We start from the raw sequence: 23,853 nt of genomic DNA on the forward strand, positions 1-23,853 counted from the left end.
TTGCCAAAGTCATCAAAGCTGGCAATGGAGAACTACAAAATCACTACAATTTTTGCTAGATGGATGTGAGAAAAAACCACTGATGACATAGTTTTTGAGCGATCTTGCTCATCCACCATGAAGCCCTGATCTCACAAGGCAAATACAAGGAGCTGATTCGAGAACTAACACGACATGGCACTTCAATGCAAATATTTTGATGTTTTTCGTGGGAGACACGCTTTTAAACAGGCCAAGTGGGAACGTACCACGTGGGCTGCTGCTTTACGCAGCACGTGGATGCATCTAAGACCGTGTCCGTGGACGGCGACGATGGACCGGTGGGCATGACCGGCAAGGGCCGGTCAAGGGTTCCCACGAGGTGGTACTTTCCCCATCGTCTTTCCGCTGCCTTGCGTTCTCTGTGTGTGTTACACCTCAGGTTTTGTCTGCTTTTGCAGTTCGTAACCCTACTGTATGGCGACCTTTGGGGATGCCCCCCCCGGTGATCCCAAAGCTGGAGAGAAGATTTTCAAAACGAAATGCGCGCAGTGCCATGTCGTCGAGAAGGGCGCTGGCCACCGACAAGGTGTAGTTTTCCCTTCCGAATTAGGGCTAGCTTTGTCTTTACGCTCACTGCTCTGTAGAGCGAAAATGCTGCCCGAGCTGATTTCAGAAGAACGAAACCACTACTGGGGCAAGTGAGCGTTAGCAGATTTGTTTTGAGATTTGTTCTAGGGTTTTGAGCTACTGCTGCAGTTAGAGTTTATTGAATTTGTGCTGCCAGGGTTTAACAGATTTACTTTCTAGTGTGGTGGTTAGGGGTTATTGTACATAGCAAGCGTGCTCTTGTAATGTCAGGTTTAATCGTACATTTCCATCCCTTATATGCCTTTTTTGCGTGCATTGAAATCAGGGTTTAACCCAAGTATGTGCTTTAAGGGTTTACCATCACCGTGGACTGTACATCTCCATTTTAGCGGCTCATTTGTCAGGTTTTACGCTGTGATCTAACCCTAGAAGGTGTGTTAGTATACCACATTACCCCAGGAGGTGTTTGCTTTAGTGTCATCACGGTTCCACCTCTTTGAACAAGCTCTTAACTATAGATGGATTTAGGCCATGGGAGCAATGTCGGAGGAATTTCTACTTTTCTGCCTTGATTTATTTCTTCCGTGCTAAATTGGTGTCCGGCTCTCTGCTGTGCGGATTGCAGGCCCCAACTTGAATGGTCTGTTAGGAAGGCAGTCGGGAACGACGGCAGGATACTCTTATTCTAATGCCAACAAGAATAAAGCTGTTGTATGGGGGGAAGAAACTCTGTATGAGTATCTACTTAACCCAAAGAAGGTGTGCATTTATAGATTCCGTCCTTTTATTATTTCTGAAAATGAATAGTCACTTGTATTAGTTCATAAGTCATATACACACTTCGGCGGGTTTGCATTTGTACAGCCTATTGTTCATGGAAGGGATTACTGATCTGATGATGTCCATGAAGAGCCACTTCGCATGTGTGCAGCCTGTCGTCCATGATAGGATTACCAATCTGATGATGTGTGTATTCATGAGGAGCTTTCTCCTGCTCTAACTTTGTTCATTTTTCTTTCCATCTGTGCAGTATATCCCAGGAACAAAGATGGTTTTCCCAGGCTTGAAGAAGCCCCAAGAGCGAGCTGATCTCATTGCATACCTGAAGGAGTCGACTGCAGAATGAGGTGGCAATGCTGCCTCTTTTTTCAGATGAATCTCAAATCATGAGAAAGCAGCACATTGCTGTTGAGAGACTAAAATGCCCAGATTATAGGATTTTTCAAGGAATCCAGTGCGTGGTGCAATAATCTTGAACAGATCCTGAGCAATCTAGATCTTGTCTTTTTGGCCTTTTGTAGGTACGCCGTCCCATTTTTCTCACATTGAGTTGTGTGTCATGCCCGGAGCTTATTTTGTGATACAGTGTAATGCCTTCTTTGTCCGCACACAATAAAATTTAGAAAGTATTGGTTTTTCCAAAAAGCTAGTTCTACTGCTTGTGATTTATTGTTTCATAGGGGTCTTGTGACCTATTCGTGTGCAGTTCTATTGAGTAGGGATTGTTGAAATACTTAATGTGCTATGGCTTCAGAAATAGGACAGCAGTTACATGCATCTATGATTTTTAGGGATAACTTACCCCAGCTGGAAGAGTGCTCATACTTTTTACATGCATCTATGATTTTTAGGGATAACTTACCCTATTGGGAAGAGTGCTCATACTTTTTGACCAGAATCTAGATTTAGTTATTGGTGGTGTATACTTCCCGAGCATATAAAGGTCAAAGGCTTGTTGCTCTGTCCAAAAAGGTCAAAATTGTGCAAGTATGATAGGGATCATCTTTAAGGTGGGAGCCAGGATATCGATTCGCTAGCTGTTACTGTGCTAGTACACGATTGTAGGGGTATCCCGAAGAGCTAGCTGCTGCTGTCCTAATGCCTCTGCGGACCTTGGTTCCCATGTTCAGTATTGCCATGCACAATAACTTTGTGTGCACGTGTGTGCGTGTGTGTGTTGGCCAACTAAAGTTTGGGGATGCTACCCAGTGTACCTTTGTCCACTACTGCCAAGCCCAGTTATCAAATGGCTATGCACAACCAATCCGAAGCAAATTTACAGAGCATTTGTCCAGTAGGTGGCAAAAGTAGCCGAACTTCTTCTTTTGTTACTTTTAAGGTTTTGGCTACTGATTATATGTACCATCGTGGCATTGTATCTGATTGAATTGTGCTTGACCTTGATATCATATTTCTGCATACACCATTTGATTGTTTCCTTCCCCGAAGACCTTTGATACACCCTATTTAATGGGTTCACCAGTGGATATGCTACTAAAATGGTGTACTTAAACTTGGAGACACAAGGGTCTGGCTACTGGTTATATGTCATGTGGTGTGGTGTATCTGATCGAGTTAGAGCTGACCTTGATGCTGGATGGATGTGTACTTCAATGGTGTAATGAGAGTTGGCCGCTTTTTACTTACTCCAAACTTTCACGTGCATTTCGAGTCCTTTGCAATTTACGGAAAGTTGCCCTGATGGTCACCTACATGATATTGAAAAAGATGTAAGATGGGTTTTTATATAAAGCAGACAAACAGGCTCTTAGAGTAACTGGAGCTAATTGCAGGAAGGTTGAACAGATCGCTAAAATAGGAGATTTTGCTGGTATGATGATGACCTGAAGTTGCACAAATCCATACCTGTATTGGACTCTCATCGCTCACTTTGTTTTTCGTGACAATGACCACCTCAAGTTGATCAACACGATGTGTATGGAATGATCTGAGAACAGAGCTGACTGACGAATACATTTCTCTAAACTAAACCTTAAAGTCTAGGCCCAATCTCTCCAGCAATGCTGTGCCTCTGTTGCCCGACTACATAACTTGCAACACATTGATGCACAGCTTACCATCAATAGACAGCTCAACTGAGGTGCCCTTGTGCCTTCGGAAGTTGCCACACCAGTGGCTCTCTGCCTTGTTTCTAATCCATCCTCAATTAACCATCACTGAGCCTTCTTACAATTAGAAACTGCACTGTAAATTGTATTTTTGCATCTAAGTGGCTTGCCTACCTGCTGTTAAATTGAGACCAAGTATAAGAGGCATCCTTATCTTATATTCAGCACATAATTAGTCAAACAAAAAGGACTTGGCAGAGGCATGGGCACACATTTGCACGATTATCTGAAGTGATTGTTATACATATGTAGAATTTTCTTAAAATATAGATCTATTGGCGTAGTTGTACATTCATTTAATCAGGCTTGTACATCTTTTCAAGGATTGATGTTTTCACTACTGAAAAGTGCAATATTGTTCATGTGGTGCAGAATTATGAAAAATAGAATGTAGCTTTACACTATCTATCGGCCCTTGTGTTTATAGTTAGTGGTTAGTGAAGTCATTGAAAACACCAAATGGACCTTTGGCATTTTAGTTGTTGAAAGTTCTTGTATACCAAAAGACCTAAGGATTCAAACCACATGGTCTCTTACACCTAGTCTTATAGAGCATACCAAAAGACGAAGATTCAAACCACAATGTTTTCTTACTAGTATTATTGAGCAAGGTCTTGTGGATGAAGTTAAAAAGCCTCCTTATATGTATGGACTATTGTTGCGGATGAAGGATGAAGACTCTGTTTCTATGGTACTACCAACCTTTAATTTGCTTAAGCCTTCATTGAGCAGCCTTGAGTGTGTCTAAAGGATGACTACATTTTTAATGATTTCAGCAAACCCAAGCAAGAAAAGGGCTAAATATAGGGATCCCTCATTGGTGTTTTATGTTAAAAAAACACCTTGTTTTATTATGTCTCAATCATGCCTTTATCCACTTCTCTCTCTCTCTCTCTCTCTCTCCCTCTCTCTCTCAATGAACCTTGAACCAGTGCCTAAATTTCATTGACAAGGGGGAGTAGCTCACATGTAATTTTGTTTTGATGTGAGACCTTTTTTGTGGTAATGTTGTACTATGAATGTAATTGTGTCATTGTTTTTTTGTTGGCTCTCTTTGTGGTAAGGTTTTTATCCATGCTGTAGAAAGTGGATGTATATCTACCTACCTGAGTATGATTTGGGTTTTTATGTGTTGGATCTTTGTGTGGTACTACATTCATCCATGCTGTAGAAAGTGGATGTACACTCCAAAGCCTCGTTATTAGGCCTTTTATCATAAGGTAAATCTGTCAAATACCGAGTGTCATTTTTTTAGATTGATTCGTACTCATCCTACATGGCATGCATCCCCAATTATCATTTTCATGTGCTTCCTTAAAGGAAACAAGTTCCTATTCATTGCATATATTAGAAATGAGAGCATGATCCATAGAAGAATAAGGATGTATGCTGAGAACTTGCACATGTCCTACTAGGCAAAGGAGCAGTTAATTTGCTATCTACATTGTCTCCACACTAGTCATCTTGGCATACTCTTGGTTGTTTGTATGGATACCTTTTCCTCATCTACTAAATCAATTGCATTTGCCTCATTAATAAAGCTACTATGTGGGCTGAAATTTAAGTTAATGTTCAGCCAATATGGGTTGATTGTGACACCTTGTTGAGTATCCATTTGCTCCACATATGGCTATCTAACATTGCAAAAAGATAGGACTATACCAAAGATTTTCTATGGGCATCTTGCTCATAGCTTTGAGCTAGCTCATTTATCTCATAACGATTGACTCAAAAGACGCGAGCACTTGCATTCTACTAGGTTGATTACACTATCATCATACTCCACTAGTAAGGCTATGTGGAAAATATGCTAGTAATAAGATAATTAGCTAGCTAACCTCCCTCTCTTAATGCAATTACTTGTCAACATTAACAATATTTGGCGCCTCATAGGCGCCATCATGTTCTCCCGTAAGGTTCCATTCTACATCGCAAAATCTTCTCCCACAAGATCACCATTATATCAAGTGCCTCAACACAATGTCACTCTCTAACAAGGAGAATCTCCTTTCTTAACCATTATATCAAGTGCCTCAACATAATGTCACTCTCTATCAAGGAGATCTCCCGTCTTAACCCACAAAATTTCCACTATGATAATCCTATGGCCTTATCTTCTAGATGAGCTTGGTGATGCTTAGGACTCGAGGGCCCCGCCTAATCTCATGGTCCCATTGCAAGCCCTCCTACTCACAAGTTAGTATTATTTTGTTGAGTGATTCCAATTTAATTGTGACCTAACATTGTGGATTGTATGAGTATAGGCTATGGGTACGAGGATGACGATGATGGGCATTGGACGCCTATGCACCAACATTATTTTTGTCTTAGTGCACATGTGTGCACCATTTTAGAATTAATATGGTTAGGTGCATTTTACATAGCTATTGAGAAAAGGATTTATTATAGCTGATATCTTAGAATTTAAACAAAGGCTACTTTTGTAAAAAGAAAAGCCCAATTTTGGAAAAGCACTCTAATTAACGGCTCCAAGGACTATTTTTGCTTATATGATATAAATACCATGTGGTGTGGGGGAGAAGGGGCCACACATGTCACCCAATATTGTGTTTTTTGATTATTATTCTATGTTTTATCTATGCTTGGTGTAAGGGTTTAGTTTTATGTTCATAGTATTTAGATTCTACTATTTTATTAGTTTATTTGGACAAGACAAATCTCTATATACAAGATCCTTTGACAAATCAAGACATGTCTCCTTTTAGGGGCAAGTGTTCCTCAAAACACACAGTGCAAGGAGGAGTCCTCAAAACACACAGTAGCAAGAGCACACATTACTTACTACTATATGTAATCCTCAAGACACACAACAGTAAGCAGACATAATACAAGGAGTCATCCCACTTTCCACAAGAGCTCATTATAGAAGCGTCTTCACCATGAAACCAAGTTCTTCTTCGTTCGAATGAGGAACATGGAATGCTGGGAAGGGTAAAGAGCTAATGTCTAGGACTACCTCAAAACCAAAGGGGATCCACTTTCCACGAGCTCATTATAGCAGCGTCTTCCCCACGAAACCAAGTTCCAGTTCTTCTCCATTTAGATATCCGTTCGGATAAGTCTGCAATTTCAAAGCTAGTTCCGTAACATCGGACAAGTGCCATTAGAAACCACACAGCCCAACCCCATGGGGCAACAATTCCTAAACCTTGAAACAGAGGTTTTTGTGTAATCACTTCCTTGTGTTCTGTAAGTATATAGAGACATGCTCAAGAGGGCGTTTGAAATGGAAAGGGAGGTTGCCATAAACATAATACATAGAGGTGCAGAGTTGGGAAAAATAAAGCCAATCCACATCTCAAGGATGATGAACAAATTTAATGGAATTAGACTATCTAGAGAAGTTCGATCAAATTTGTGAAGCCATGGGAAGGATTGATGATCCCACCAAGATTCATTCATTCAGACTTTGCCTTGAAGGCAAAACAAGGCAGTGGTTTAGGTGTCTAAACCCTCATGAAAAAGCCAACTATGAGGTCTTAAGACATATATTCATCGATTCTTGCCCATTGGAGCCCTATCACACAGATCTATAATCTCAAGTAAAAGGAGGATGAAACAATGCAAGACTATATTACTAGAACCAAGTATCTCCAGATCAGATGTAGCCTTCGCGTGAGAGACTAGATGACTTATCACTTAGTTAATCGATTTATGATTAGTCTCAAGAGCAAGAGGCTTCATGACCACCTCTGTAGGCCTAGACACTGCATCTTTGATGAGTGTGCTGGTGAGGACCCAAACCAATAGAAAGGGGATGCATCATCCAAAGCCTCAATGCTTAAGGGTCTCCAACCAGCACTAGCTAGAGTCTTAGTTGAGGATATGAGCATGGACGAGTTGACATAAAAATTTCTTAGCTGATTAGGCTACCCCCATCCAGTTCCTCATTTGGGGCACTCCCGTTTGTTTCCACAAAGAGATATGGTTTGGTGTGCAATCTGTCACTAAAACCATACAAGCATGGAGTGTCCACTGCTAAGGTCTAGACAATAACAATATTGTTCTCATTACTAGTGCCATGAGAACCATGATGCAACTCATTGTTGGTACCAGGGGAAACCCATCACCACAACTTATGCTCCCTGGTACCAAAGCCACAACGACTAGCCCTGCTGCCCTTACCAAAACCCTATACCAAGACATATATATATACCTTTGCTACCAATGCCATACCCACCTCCGGTATTACCACCCCAACCGGTTCCTTGTTGAAATCACTAGTAGTACAACAATACTCGATGACTCTACTACCGAACTCCAAGAGTTTTGATTAGGAGAGCTACGAGTCATATGAGAAAGTACGATTCATCTGGATATCTAGAACAACCCTCATCCATTGACTATGCCTCCTTGTTCCCTTGTTCAAAGCTATGGTGCAATAAAGGGCAAGAGAGTGCAATAACATGTCATGCATGATGTTTCCCTTATAGCTCGCACTGTGTTATTGAGTGTCCTCATAGAGCATCTCACCAATAAGTGCCCCAACTCCATCCTCGAATCTAGTGCCAAACCCCAATATCATTCCGTACGGAGGCACATATGGATCCGAACATGCTTTCAATAATTGTCCCAAAAGAGTGACAACCCCATGTTGGAATTAGGGTTAGGGTTGCAACAATGCACACACACAAGATAGAGAAGCTTGAGAGCACACAAACTCACTAGATTAGAATGAACAAATGTGTGCTGATACAAAAGATAAGTACACACCCCAAAATGAGTAGATAAGAGAGTGTACATACGCACGAGGGAAAAAACCTCCTAGTGAGGGAAAAAGTGCCCCGGTGGTCCTAAGTGTGTTTACACACATCACTACCATATATAATGGTACAAATCCCCCCTAGAGTAATGATGTAAACATGTATAGGGTATGGTCGATCAATCCTGAAAAGGCAGTTTTTACAAGCCCAAAGCTTTACGAAAAGCTTCTAACTTTTCACGAGGAAGAGCCTTTGTGAATAAATATGCCATGTTGTCATGTGTAGGCACATAGACCAAGCTGATCTCTGCTGAAGAGAGTCTTTCCCTGACATAGTGGTAATGCACCTCAATGTGCTTAGTGCGAGCATGAAACACTGGGTTCCTCGCATTGCTAATGTGCTCTGTCAGTGAAAATCATGGTGTTAGATGACTGTCCAACACCCAAATCAGCCATAAGACGTCTGAGCCACTCACACTCAACTGTAGCTGTAAAAGCTGCCCTGTACTACTCAGCTTCACAATTGGAAGTGGCCACTATAGGTTGCTTCTTGTTGAGCCATGATATACATGAATCACCATGGTGAGAGCAAAACCCACTAGTGGACACTTGTGTGTCATAACATCCAGCCCAATCTGAATCACTAAAAGCATGCAGTTGTGACTCACCTCCTTTTGGATAAAACAATCCAAAATACTGAGTGCCTTGTAAATAGCAAAAAACCCGCTTAACAACCTGCCAATGCTTCGTACCCGGGCTATGCATAAATTTGCTCAACTGTGAGACCGCATACTGTATATCTGGCCTCGTGTTGCATACATAAAGAAGGGATCCAATAGCATGCTGATACAAACTAGCATCAAAAGAGTCTCCTGCATCTTGGATACTAAGTCGAGTACTTGTCTCCATATGTGTAGCCACAAGTTTACAGTCTTTAAGATTAAACCTCTTCAATAGCTTCTGTATATATTTAGACTGTAGCATAATAATACCATCATTGCGCTGCATAAACTGGATCCCCAAATAGTAATGCAACGGCCCCAAATCTGACATCTCAAACAATGACTGCAAATCAACCCCTTAAAGGCTGAAATCTAATCTATATCAAGTCCCGTGAGCAGCATGTCATCAACGTATAGAAGGATGACCAAAAATGTGTCCTTACTCATCTTCACATAGAGGGTACTCTCTGTTGGACTGTTGCAAAAATCATTTGCAACCAAGTATGTATGAATCTTCTCATACCATGCTCTAGGAGCCTGTTTAAGGCCATAAAGAGCCTTCTTCAACCTACATACTTTAGACTCTTCTCCTTTCACAGTAAAACCAGGAGGCTTTGATACATACACCTCCTCTCCTCATGTAAATCACCATTCAAGAATGCAGTCTTAATGTCCAACTGATGTACATTCCACCCATGATATGCTACCAAAGTAATGAGACACCTAATGGTAGTGAGATATGGATGCAAAGGTCTCATCATAATAAATGCCCTTTTGCTGGGCATACCCCTTTGCAATAAGTCTGACCTTGTAGCGATCAATGTTGCCATTTGCTTTGCGTTTTAACTTGTAAACCCACTTAGTACCAATGGCCTTCTTGCCATGAGGTAGATCTATCAAATACCAGGTGTTATTCTTGAGTATAGAGTTATACTCATCGTGCATAGCATGCATCCAATGATCATCATGTGCTTCCTTAAAGGAAACAGGTTCCTCCTCATTACATAAAGTAGAAATGAGAACATGATTCACATGAGAATAATCTGCATGATGAGAACCTGCATGAGTTCTGCTAGGTAAAGGAGCTGCCAACTTGCTATCCCTCAATGTCATACGCCTAGATTCTTCTACAGCTGCTCTCTCCTCATCTACTACATCCTCAATAGTTGCCTTATCAAAAGGCTGATTTGCAGGCTAATTTTGCACCTGCAAAGGCTGAATTTTAGCACTTGGTTGAGCATTCAATTGCTCTACATATGGCTGCCCTCCATCAAAAAAAGATAGGAGCGAATCAAACATGTCCTCTGTGAGCATACATTCTGCTATTTTTTTTGCATGAAAGCATGGGCTGAACTGAGTTTTCGACAAAAACATCTCTACTTACCAAAATCCACTTTGAGGCCGAATGGTAGAGTCTATATCCTTTGCTTTCTTAACTGTATCCCACAAATATGCCTTTATCATCAAGCTTACTGCGTTGTTGCTCATGCACAAGAGTATAAGCAAGACAACCAAAAACACGTAAATGAGCCACATAAGGCTTCTTGCCATGCCAAGCTTCATAAGGAGTTTTAGACAGCAAGGCCTTGGTAGGGCATTTGTTCAACACATAGTTTGCGCACATAGTTGCCTCTAACCAAAGACCATGAGGTAAATCTTGGTCTTTCACCATACATCGTGCCATCTCCATGAGAGACCTGTTCTTCCTCTCAGCCACACCATTTTGCTGAGGTGTGTATGGCGATGTACAACATTGATGTCTTATGCCTTTTTTAGCCATATATGCATGAAATTCCTTACACATATACTCCCCCCCTCGATCTGAACAAAGGGTGCCAACTTTACATTCACATGCAGTTTCAGCCATGGATACGAAGTGCCTAAAGCACATAAAAACCTTTGACTTCTTCTTTAATGGATACACCTAGCTATATCTGGAGTAATCATCAATACAAGTGTGACGAAGTAGAGATATCCCCCAATAGATGGTGTCCTCATAGGACCACATACATCACTATGTATAAGCTGTAATTTTTAATAGCTCTCACGGATCCATCCTTTGGAAATGATGCCCGACGCGTTTTTACCAAAAATACACCCGTCACATACATGTCTAGTAGGGGTCTCAAGAGTTGGCAACTCAGACATCATATCATGCCTTTGAAGGCGTAACAAATTGCCATAATTTAGATGGCCAAACTGTGCATGCCATAATTCTACATCACTCATAGCACGAGTCGTAGTAGAGATTGAGCAAGCATCATGCTACAACTTCTCAAATACATCCATCTTGTATAGGCCATGAAACAAGGTACCTGAGGCAATGATAGAATAACCATCATTTCTATCTTGAACTGTATATCTGTCATCCGTAAATTTCACCATCAAGCCTAACAAGGCTGAGGCTGAAACTGACAACAAGTTCTTCTTAATGCCTGGCACATATAAAACTTTAAAAAGAGTAAATGCGCCCCCATTTGCAGCAGTGAGCACAACTTTACCAACTCCTTTGACAGGATATGAGAAACCATTTGCACATGAGATAGTTCCTGCACTTGGGAGAGATTCCAGAGATGAGAATAATTTTTTTGGTGAAGTAATGTGCTTACTAGCACCACTGTCAAAGTACCAAGCATTCGATTCTGCCACTAACATGCATACATCATGAACAAAAGGGTCATAAATACAGTCTATGCCCAATCATATTGAGCAAAACTTGCGGATTCTTTCTTCTCTGTACTTGGTGCAGATGCATTAGCCACCACCACAGCCATGCCTGATTCTTTCTTTTTCTTCTTCTCTAGTCTTTTCTTGCAGTCATTCATGTAGTGCCCTAGTTTCCTTGACACTTGCCGTTCTTTTTAGGCTTGTCACCTTCTTTCTATGTATCCTTACCTGAGGATTCTAATTTTGGCTTACAGCTACCATGCGAAGAAGCTTTACCTTTACCTTTCTGATTGGCAACAAAAGCTTGGTCATACCAACTCACATAACAGATTTGTTTTGCCTAGACTGCTCTTCGTGCAGGAGTATTGAAACTAGCTCATCAAATGTAAGGGCATTTGGATTTCCCTTCATCATGTGTCTAAGGGTAGAGGCAAAACTCTGATAGAATCCGATAATGCATTGAGAATTGTGGGCACCAATGTACTATCAGGAAATATCTCATCCACACTAGAAAGTTGCTCCTTAAAATCTTTGATCTTGGTCAAGAAGCTATCCATTGAGTCTCCCTCATTCATGTGCTCAAATTCCAACTGTTTGCATAGATATGCAACACATGCTTCATTGCGCACCTGGTATAATGCAGCAAGTGTATCCCATACCTGTTTTAAAGTCTTACATGACCGAAGAATAATGCTTCGCTTCACAGAAAGTGCAAGCAATGCATGTGCCTGTGCATCTCTTCCGTCCCATCTCGTTGAGCAGCAGCAGTGGGAGGTACTGGTGGTGCATGTGGAGGAGCCACATTTGTATCAGATTCTACTTCAGATGTACATGTAGCACTTGGTTCCATTGGTAGTTGTGAAACAGGATGAGTTTCACTACCACTGACCACATTGGGTAGTTAGTCCCATCAAGTTTATCCTCAGCAGACAACATGTTGAATACATCGCTACTGCCAGCCATGACTTTATACCAAATGCAAAATCTTTCAACACATTGCAAGTACTCAATATTCACCAAATGCAAAATCTTTCAACACATTGCAAGTACTCAATATTCACCAAATGCAAAATCTTTCAACACATTGCAAGTACTCAATATTCACTGAATGCAACCCTAGATGGCTGCCAACTGACTGAATCACTTGCAAAGCGTATGAAAAATAACACAGAGTAGAGAATAGAGTGTTACTGGTGAAAGTATGATGGTTGATGTTGTTGAAGACACTGTAGATGCTGCTGCACACCAAATCTTTGCCACTACATAGCGCAAACACCCAAAATCAAGCAAAACCAATCCAAAATAACGCCTCTCCAGAATGTCTGTAGAAACCTTGCGGTGCCCAGAATGTGCCCGAATCGCGCTGCGGACCCCAAATTTTTTTGTATACTTTGTATACTTCACACTAAAGTATATACCTTCTTCTCCTAAGAGGGTATCTCAATCGGAGATAGAAAAACAGGGTCGTGAGGAGGAAGGCAGACTACTAGATCAAGTGTCAAGGAAGCTAGCTCTGATACTTCACACTAAAGTATATACCTTCTTCTCCTAAGAGGGTATCTCAATCGGAGATAGAAAAACAGGGTCGTGAGGAGGAAGGCAGACTACTAGATCAAGTGTCAAGGAAGCTAGCTCTGATACTTCACACTAAAGTATATACCTTCTTCTCCTAAGAGGGTATCTCAATCGGAGATAGAAAAACAGGGTCGTGAGGAGGAAGGCAGACTACTAGATCAAGTGTCAAGGAAGCTAGCTCTGATACCAATTGTTGGAATTAGGGTTAGGGTTGCAACAATGCACACACACAAGATAGAGAAGCTTGAGAGCACACAAACTCACTAGATTAGAATGAAAAAATGTGTGCTAGATACAAAAGATAAGTACACACCCCAAAATGAGTAGATAAGAGGGTGTACATATGCCCAGGGGAAAAAACCTCCTAGTGAGGGAAAAAGTGCCCCGGCGGTCCTAAGTGTGTTCACGCACATCACTACCATATAATGCTACACCCCATTGGTAGGAGAATTAACCACTTTGGTAAGCCTTAACTTGTTAAGCATACAAGAAAGACTTATTCATACAGTCCCCCTTTATGACATCACAAGGCTTCAAATCAAGATGAGGGAAGTAGCCAAGAAAAAAAACATCCAAGAAGGCAGCTAAGAAGCAAAAATCTTGAGCTTGAGGCAAAGTCCGAAAGGTTGTAGCAGCCCCTCTGCTATTGAAAAGGCTAAAGGATCAGAACCAAAGGTCCAAAATAAGAAAATCTCAAAGGGCATGTGGAAATGAAATGCATGATTAGTTGTCAAGGAAAACGATATTGTGACCATTGAAACTGGTTCGTCGATAGCTCCGAAGCCTCCCTTGTGGAGATAACATGCGATCCCTCGCCTTAAACTAGCTCTTCCCAAAGAAAACCCATTGACTTCATAAAACTTACAAAGAAAATTAAAGAATACCCCAACCCCGTGTTGGAAAAGGAGCGAATGAAATCCCAAGCACTTGTAAAGTAAGTGCAGGTTGAACTAGAGCCAGTACATGGGTAAGTGGTTGAGTAAGTGCAGGTTGAACTAGAGCCAGTACATGGGTAAGTGGTTGAGTACAAATAATTGACTGCACATGAGTGTATCATATGCCACAGTTAATCATAGAACCAGTAAATGAACCTCAAAGCATGCAAAATGCCATAGCCGAACTTGTGACCATTCTTAAGATGTTGCAAAAAAGAGAAGGTTTCAAAGCCAATTAAGGATGGTAAGGCAGGTGTAGACTGAACTAGAGTTAGTACTTGAGCAAGTGGTTAAGTGCAAATCATTGACCCCATGTGAGTGTATCATATGCCATATTTAATCATATAACCAGTAAGGGAACCTCAGAGCATGCAAAATGCCATAGTCGTAACCCTCGTGAATGACCATTCATAATAAGAAGTTGCAAAAGAGCCAATTCTGAAGCCTCTACCGAGCCTCTGCCAGTTTGAGATTCTGGATTGCTAAATTCAATGAAGGAGGACTTAGTGGGAGGTGAAAGTTGGCCTTCCATGGGTCATCATAGTCATCATCATATTCATTTCTCTACTGTGATAGGTGACAACTTTGTTCGACCCCATCAGAGGCAGTGCCATCTCATGGGATATGTGGTGACTTTATTTCAACCCCATCAGAGGCACGACCTCTAATGGGATATGTGGTGACTTTATTTCAACCCCATCAAAGGCACGACCTCTAATGGGATAGGCCGACCATTCTTAAGAAGCTACAAAAAGAGCCAATTTTGAAGCCTCTATTGAAGCCTTCGCCTATCTTACGAGATTCTAGATTGCTAAATTCAATGTGAAGGAGGACATAGTGGGAGGTGAAAGTTCGCCTTCCATGGGTCATCATCATATTTATTTCTCTACTGTGATAGGTGACGACTTTATTCAACCCCATCAGAGGCACGGCCTCTGATGGGATATGTGAAGACTTAATTTTGGCCCCATCAGAGGCACCATCTTTGATGGGAGAGGTGATGACTTCATTTCGACTCCATTATAGGTAGCCTCTCTATGGGAAGGATTAGTGCTTATTATCCTCTACACATTGGCAGGTCTAAGTCCACCTCTTAGTCCCACCTTTGAGTGGTGTGAGCTAAGTGAGCGCATAAATATTACACACAAGGGACATCATAGGCCTCGCAACCTTTTTATCCTTAGAACTTCAAGTCCTAATAAGTTCTCTTTTACAAGAAATTTCTCGACTTTGGAGAGACTTATATGATTGAATAAGAGGGAACTTAAGAGGCTAACATTTATGAACTTAAGAGCCCACACTCCTAAACTTGAAGAGGGGGAATATGAGCCATGTCACATTGAGAGCTCTTCTTCCATACTCAAGACAAAAGGATAACCAAAGGTTCCCATATGCAAGATGGGATAGTACATTAAAAGTAACATGTCGATCTCTACAATAACCAAAGTTTCCCATATGAAAGATTATAAAGGCACGATGATCTCTACAATCTTGGATGGTGGTGTTGGTGTCAACATAGGATTATTGGGAGGCCTAGGGAAGCCCACCACTCATAGGCACAAGCCTCCTGGTCAAGCTTCTGATCGGAACACAGCTTTGGGCATCCTTCATGATACAAAGATTAAGACCTTTGGGATAACCTTCCACCACACATTTGTGGTGATGGATTTTCAGAGAAGAGGGTCATATACCATGATCCTCGACGAAAGTCCTTACATAAGATATGCAAGACTTATTCTCATTGGGAAACTAATCACATTTAAATATAAAAAGGTAACCATTCCTTGGAAATGAAATTGCAAACAAGGAAGACTCATGCAATGGGTCGAGGTATTCTCGCTAATCATATATGTAGAGTACTTAAATATAAAAAGGTAACCATTCCTTGGAAATGAAATTGCAAACAAGGAAGACTCATGCAATGGGTCGAGGTATTCTCGCTAATCATATATGTAGAGTACTTAACAAGATATTGGATGGTGAAGATGAGAACCAAGAATATGAGCCCCTTGTAGAGCCTAGCGACTTTGATTGGATTCAAATTTTGGTGAAGACCATGGACACTCTTCCATAGAACCTTGGGACAAGGCTTGCACGATTAGGCATCACTGGAATCACATCCATGATCATGCTTAAGGCATTTGAAATGGAACTAGTAATGGAGCCCGCTCCCTAAGCTGGAGTTTCCCCAAAAAAACCACCTAGTTGCATTGCTTTCCTTAGTTGACAACGAGACTAGCCACAGTGTGTTATCTTAGGAGACGTGGATCTCATTAGGCCACCCACCCCTCACACCTAGTTGACATTGCTTTCCTTAGTTGACAACGAGGCTAGCCACAGTGTGTTATCTTAGGAGACGTGGATCTCATTAGGCCACCCACCCCTCACACCTAGCTGCATTGCTTTCCTTAGTTGACAACGAGACTAGCCACAGTGTGTTATCTTAGGAGACGTGGATCTCATTAGGAGACGTGGATCTCATTAGGCCACCCACCCCTCACACCATTACCATGGGAAACAATTCCCAATCCATGGCCATTGATTGTTTTAAAGCTGAATTTTATATTATTGGAACTAAACCTAGTAAACCCAACATAGCCACAAACATCATTTCATTGGGTTCTAACCAAGCTACTAGAAGTACAAGGCTTCTAAACCAAGTTGCTAGAAGCACAAGTTCTAAACCAAGTTGCTAGAAGCATAATTCTTTGACGAAGGGAACCCCTACATTAGGGTTCCAAAGTCAAGAAAACCATACCACAAGCCTCTCCCACGATGCCTTAAAACACAAGAGAAAAGATAGAGTGGAGACCAAAAGTCATGCCTATGACACTAATCCCAAAGCTTAAGCACAAATGGAGAGTAGTGGGTTCCACCTTGACTCATGTGTCTACACCACCTTCAGAGAAGTCATAGGAGTCTATGGATGCCAAATAGAACGAGGCAATACCATGCCCATGTGCAACCTTATCCATCCTTGTTTCATCAAACAAGAGCATTAGGGCCAAAAACGTCTCAAAATGGGTTGTGTAAGGAATTCGCTAACTTTCTAATTAGTAGAACGTTGACGGTCAAAACGGCTCCAAATTTGGCCGTTTTGGATATTTAAAGCGTATCTATGTGATTAAACACGTATCTAAGTACATATTTTAAAATCTAAAAAAATATATCGTTTTCATGCTACTCTTTAATGGCTCGTCTCGAAATTTGTCCTCTTTTAGTGACTTTGCGGCAAATACTTATTTCTCTTACTTTTGAATGACCATTCCCTCCGAACGCGCTCTCATCCATTCTCCAAAAAATTTCACAAGCTTATTCTTAGTTTCACTCCTCTGCTTCTCTAAGAATTTCATAAGCTACATCTCATTCTCATTCTTCTGCGTCTCTCATCTTCTAATAGCTCTGCTAATATTTTTAGCTCTGTTAGTAATGAGTGATACATCTAATCGTAAGTTTCATTTGAATATCAAGCTCAACCAAGAGTATGCAACTACACGGAGTGTCTACCAAAGACCCCTTTCATGTGCGAATGAAGCTCAACATCTTCGCAACGAAGGAAAGAAGCATATTGACCTATGGGGACAGATGGAAGTCTATATCCACCGGATCCCAGAACAGGACGGTATCCTTCTTTTCACACACCACATGATTTGATTAGATTTGTTGGTGGGGGTGGATGGCTTACTTGGTTATAGTTCAAGACTATCTCAATCACATGCAGAATATATTACATATCTTCAAAATACTTTATCTTTGAATGCAACAAAAATTATAGAACTTGAAAACAAAATAGTGTCTTTGAAACAAGAAAATGATCAATTGAAAACCTTAAAAGAAACTCCAATAGGGTTAAGAGCACGAGTAAAACGAATGCGGGATGTAGTTAACTTGACAGAGAGATCTGGACAAAGGAAAAAAAGGTTAAAACTTGTAAGAGATCATGTTACTACCCTTCTAGGATTTGACATGTCTAATGCTCAGGAAAGGGTAAGATTTTTGAATGAGCTTATGAATAGGTCGGATATCTTGAAACTTTTGAAACTTCCTGAAAATCAAACTAAAAAAACACTAGTCTTTCAACATCTACTAAAAGATATGGACTTATTGGTCCAGCCTTCCCAAATGCAAGAAGTTTGTGACACAGTGGGAGTGAGTAGAAAGGGATACAGAGCCATCTCTAAAACCTGGTTCAGGGTCCTTAAGTATTACAAAATCAAAGCTTTTGGGTTGCCTAGACCTCACAATGTTGGAAAATATAGAACTCTGTTAAATGAGGAAATTTCCAAACATTTCGGAGAGTATTTCTATATTGAGGGAACAATGCCATATGAGAGACAAAAAAAAAAATCGTGTTTTGAATACAACCTTTATAATAATATTTGGATCAACATTAGAAAAGTCCAATCTTTTATGGTGAGATATTACAACATTCGAGAAATAGATTGTGAAGGAAAACTTGTATTTGTTATAAAATTAGATGAAGCTCAAATCCAAAAATGTCAAAAAATGGAAAGAATATCTATATCCCTAATGAATAAAGCATTGGACTATAGTCAAGGTAAGCTTGATTCTCCATACCACAAAACTCAATCAGAAATGGAGCTATGGTGGATTGGATCAGCTCATGTGCCAGTAGAGAGTCATGAAACATTAAAGTGGCTCTTTTCACATACAGACATTCCTTCAGTTATTCAGAGCCAAAATGCAGGTGAACACCTTCATGTAGATGACATAGGTGATTTCATTGTGGAATGGCATTTGAGTGCCGACCTCAAGGCGTTGAAGTGTATGTTTGGTGTATGTGGAGGAGCAAATACCAAATATCCATGTCTTTATTGCATGGCAAGCACAGGGACAACTTGCAAAAAATGAGATTGGAAAACCACCATCCAGAAATAATGTGAATGTTGTCGATTATCCAACTTCTATTAAAATTTGGGATCCAATTCTACCAATACATTTAAAAAATGTGCATATATGTACATTGCATGCATAGATAAGAATCTTGGACAAATTGCTCTGACTTCATCTGGACTATGCATATTCTATTAAGACGACTAAACTTGCAGATGAGTGCATAGAAAAATGCAAAGCCTTGCTCTCTCAAATGGGTTTCCATGGTGGCGAAGTGCATCTTAAAAAAGATCCTGTTCTTTCTAGAGGTACAGGTGATGTTCTGCAAGATGTTTCAATGGGAGGAGCAAAAGCAAGAAGATTTTTGAGCAACCATGACACCAAACAAGTTAATGCAATGTGGAACTGCTGGAAACATCTATGTGTCATCACCACAAATGTCAAAAGTAGACCAGATATAGCCAACAAACGTATGGAAGTTTAGAAAAAACTCAACAATTTTTTCAAAGTCCTAAGACAACAAGTTGGTTCAAATACTTATGCGCAGATGATTTCAAAAAAGCAATAAAGCTTTTAATAAAAGCTATCATAGATGCCTGGGGAGAAAAAGACATAACTTATTACTTGGTGAGTGTTCAGACTTATCAAAACAGTTAAAATTAAAGTGTAATTTCTTAAATTTACTAACAAAGAATTGTCTTTGTAGCATATTCTTTACTTGCATGGACCATATTTTGCTACAGAAGGACCCCTTGCAACATGGAACACACAAGGAATGGAAAAGTCTCACTATCAAGCGAGAACTTCCTTTTTCAGATGTACCAGAAGAGGAGGTGGTCAAAGAAGAAGCAATGCACTTAAAGAATTATTCAATTGGTTCTACAAGAGGCAATTACAAAGGATGAGATCAAAGAACCAGCAATCTGAAACTACACAAACACCTCAAGATAGAGACTAATGATTTACTAACACATTTGTACCTCTTACAAAATATTTGCTGAATTATAATCAGTCCTTGCAAAATATTGTGTGTACATTAGTTTTTGATTCTCTTGGGACTATTTGGCATGTCACCTCTGTATCTCAAAAATTTTCTCCTTCTATAACCTCCAAGAAGATTGATATCGTATCCTGCTCTTGAGGCATTGAAACCTGCAGCATATCCAAAGATTCTAAGAGCAGCAGCTCTCTCTAGAAGCAAGACCTTGTTAGCATTTATTTGAAGGGGAGTGTATCCCATGAACCTTGACAACACCTTCAAGGCAAATATTGGCAACTTAGCATCTTCAGAGAAGTTCATGTGGAATGCACAGAACACAGCCTTATCCAATGTAGGTAAGTAGTGCATGAGAGCAGATGAAGGCCTTCTTGACCTAGTCTCTCTGTAGCTTTCACTCTGCTGCCTTTAGCTCTTCCTAGAAAATCATCCTTATCAAGCAATTCAATCTGCAAGACAAAACCTCACTTTAAAAAAATTACAATCACAATAACATTTTGCAAAAGATTAAAAGGAAACTACCTTCTGCAACTCATCCTCACTTACTACTTTGTCTTTCATGAAGTTGCATGAGCCAACCCTTTCCACTTTATCAGAATCTACCTGAAGCTTGAAATCTATGCCAAAAGACTCTACACCTAACTCAATAAGCCTGTTCTCAAAATCCTCATCTCTAATGGAAGGTTTCTCCTCATCCACTCTTTTAAGGCACAAGGCAAGTGCATCAGGAGCAGGGATAAATGAGTGGTCAGATGTTTGCAAATCAAGTGCCAAAAACTCTTCCTTTGACTCTACTTCTGTATCAATAAAGTCTTTGGTCACCTCACAAGCTTCTGAAATTGCTGCAATACAGTAGTCTTCCCTGATATTGAAGAGACATTGAAGATAGGACAAAGGAATAAAATCTTTCTCATTGATATAGAAGAAAGGAAGGCTTGGAACAGTAACAGAGGATTCAGATATGCTTGCTTCCTCTGAGGGCTCTTCAGTAACAGTGAAAGCCCTAAATTCAGCAACATCGAGATTTGCACTTTCTTTCTCCTCAGCTTGAACATCAATTTCTTCCTCTTCTAAAATCTCACTTTTCTCTAGCTTTGAGACTGTGGTGACATTTAAGTTTTCTTCCTCCTTCTCTGCATCAATTTCTGATTCTTGCTCTTTATCTTGTATTTTTGCTCTCAAAAATAGAAAGAAAAGAAAGGAGACATCTTTGGGGACAAGGTTACAAAGCTTTTTATGAATTGGACAAGAAATGGATGAAGGGCATGTGAAAGAGATTCTATTTGAAAATCTACTAAACCTCTTTGTAACTTTGGCTTTCTCCACTGACAGCTGAGTAAAATCGGTAAGGTGACAAAAATCATTGTCTCCGATATGAAAACAATGAGCTTCAATTGACATTTCAAATTGTTTGTACTCCTCTTCAAGAATGTCAAGCTTCATCAAAACATCTGAAAGAACAAACCTTGGATTGAATATCTCCATTGCATCTACGTATACCTTCATATCATGACCATCTTGCAAAATAGCATTCAAGAGTCTTTCACTTGGGCTTTCTTTAACAAGTTCATGTCGTCCTCAACACTTTTACTCATTGTGATATTTGAGAAAAATGCTGGAATAATTCTGAAGAAGGCTTGGAAGTCTTTATATGGCAGAGCCCGAACTAAGCGAAAATAAGTGGTCCAAAAGTTTTGGAATGCTTCTATCGCTTGGTGCGGGCTTTGGCAATTTGAAGGTTCAAAAAAAAAGAGAGAGTTTTGCAAAATAGAGCTTGGAAGTCACTATATGGCAGAGCCCGACTAAGCGAAAATAAGTGGTCCAAAAGTTAAGGAATGCTTCTATCATCTGGTGCGGGCCTTGGCAATTTGAAGGTTTGAAAAAAAACGAGAGAGAGTTTTTGAGAATATCCGATGGAGCACGTGGAGCATGGCCAAAATACCTTAAATAGTGACCGTTCGTGCCACGTGGCAAAAATGATTGTATGAAACATGTATCCAACGGTCCTATGTACGACGGATTCGAGGTATAAAAATTTAATTTTCTTGAAAACATTTCTATTTTTCACCGACACGGTATCAAGCGAAATTGCTCCTCCGAAATTCCCAGAATCTCCTTTTACCCTTCTCACCCATATCAAGTGATAGATCTCATCCAAACAAATCGGACCTTCTTCATCGCTTGCTTCCGGATCCTCCCCTATCACTTGGCCATACCCCGAATCCAGCAATAGAGCCGATCTCCATCTTCACCTTGTTTCGGACATATCCGGAATCAAGCGATTGAGCTATTCCAATCCTTTTGGAAGCTATTCATCGCTTAGTTCCATCTCGTATAGTCATAGCCCGAATCAAGCGATAGAGCTAATCCAACCATTTTGGATCCACCTCATCGCTTAGTTCGGGCCACTGTTAGTTTTTTTATCTCAACTCACAAATCACCCTGATCGGGTCTATTCTTTTTCTTTAACTTCAATGGCGAGGACAAAACAGACTGCAAGGAAAGTCTATGCCCCTTTGGAGACTGAAAAAGCTCAAGACAAACCAGGATCTTCCAAAAAGCCAGTTGTTGCCGATGAAAAACAAGAAAAGCCTCCTCCAAAGCCTCGTGCTAGGGCAACAGCAAGAAAGAGATTAAATTATCAGGTGAAGTCACTAAGAGAGATTAGAGCGGCATAGAAATCTACTAATCTTCTCATCCCTCGTCGACTGCCATTTATGCGGGTTGTCAGGGACATATCAGAAAGGTTAATTGGCAAAATGAGAAACACAAATCTTGATAAAGTCCGATGGGAGTCACAGGCCCTTATGTGTCTTCAAGAGGCTGCTGAGGATTTTTTGATCGACTTTATGAATGATGGATACATTGCTGCTGCATTTGCTCATAGGATCACTCTCATGAGCAAAGATTTTGTGCTTGTGTCCAGACTTAGATACAAGTTTGACAAAGCTTTGGAACCCATTCCAAGTCAAGATATGAGGGCTTTTGAAATTCTAAATATTCCTCCAGCAAGACAACCCAAACAATCAGTTGTTATTGAAGATGTTTCACATACTTATAGTACAAGAAAAGCTCGCGATATTAAAGAAGAAGTGGAGAAAGAGAGAGAGCAGGAGAAGATTACAGAGGATGCCATTCTTTCTCAGCAAGCTAAAATTCTTCATGCATCCAATTCAGAACTTTATCAGAATGTAACAGGTCAAATGGTAGTAGATGTCTCCATGCATGGAGAGGATGAGGTTTATTATGACATTGCCCCTGAAGACACAAGTATGCTTGTGAATCACAATATTGAGATATGTGACACAGTTCTCTTTATCTGTCTGAGGTTTGTGTGGATTTCCTTTTGCTTTCTTGATGAATTTCTCTGATTCCATATTTTATTGATATGTTTTGTTTATGTCTCCAGATGTCTTATGAGGGATCTTCCTGACTCAATGGCTATGCAAGTGACCATTCTTGATCCCCTTGTAACACAGTGCCTTTTCAATAGGCAAGGGGATCTTGCAAGTTTTCTAAAAAACTTTGATATGCTGACATGCAATTACATTGTATACCCTTATGTTGAAGTGTAAGACTCACACTCAATTATCTTTTGTCCATCATTATAATATTCACAACTAATTGCAGTATTCATCTTATCACAGAGGCCATTGGAGTCTTATTATCTTCAATCTATTGGATAGAGATGTAATCTTTATGAATTCTTTAGCATCCATTCATGGGAGAAGTAAAATGTAAGAATCAACTTTACCATGGTTTATGTTCTAGAGCAATATTTTGTAAGTTTTCAATTGTTTGGTTGACCCTTAATATTTTTTGCTTGCAGTAATGCCAAACTTATCTTGAGTTTCCTAGGTTCCACCTATGAAGACTACAAACTTGAAGATTTTAAGTACTA

General features: G+C 40.3%; 1 protein-coding gene and 1 pseudogene across 1 annotated transcript; both read left to right on the forward strand.

Annotated features, from left to right (window-relative positions):
* Positions 1-380: 380 nt before the first annotated feature.
* On the forward strand, positions 381-1,995 carry LOC147638044 (cytochrome c). Its single transcript, XM_086797833.1, has 3 exons — positions 381-568; positions 1,196-1,329; positions 1,601-1,995. The coding sequence occupies exons 1-3, from the start codon at positions 457-459 to the stop codon at positions 1,694-1,696; spliced, it is 342 nt and encodes a 113-aa protein (XP_086653959.1). The 5' UTR covers positions 381-456; the 3' UTR covers positions 1,697-1,995.
* An 854-nt stretch (positions 1,996-2,849) lies between these two features.
* On the forward strand, positions 2,850-23,279 carry LOC147638045 (uncharacterized; annotated as a pseudogene).
* Positions 23,280-23,853: the final 574 nt, after the last annotated feature.

Source organism: Cibotium barometz, chromosome 5, assembly GCF_041138505.1.
Source record: "Cibotium barometz isolate CiBa-2024 chromosome 5, ASM4113850v1, whole genome shotgun sequence".
NCBI lineage: Eukaryota > Viridiplantae > Streptophyta > Polypodiopsida > Cyatheales > Cibotiaceae > Cibotium > Cibotium barometz.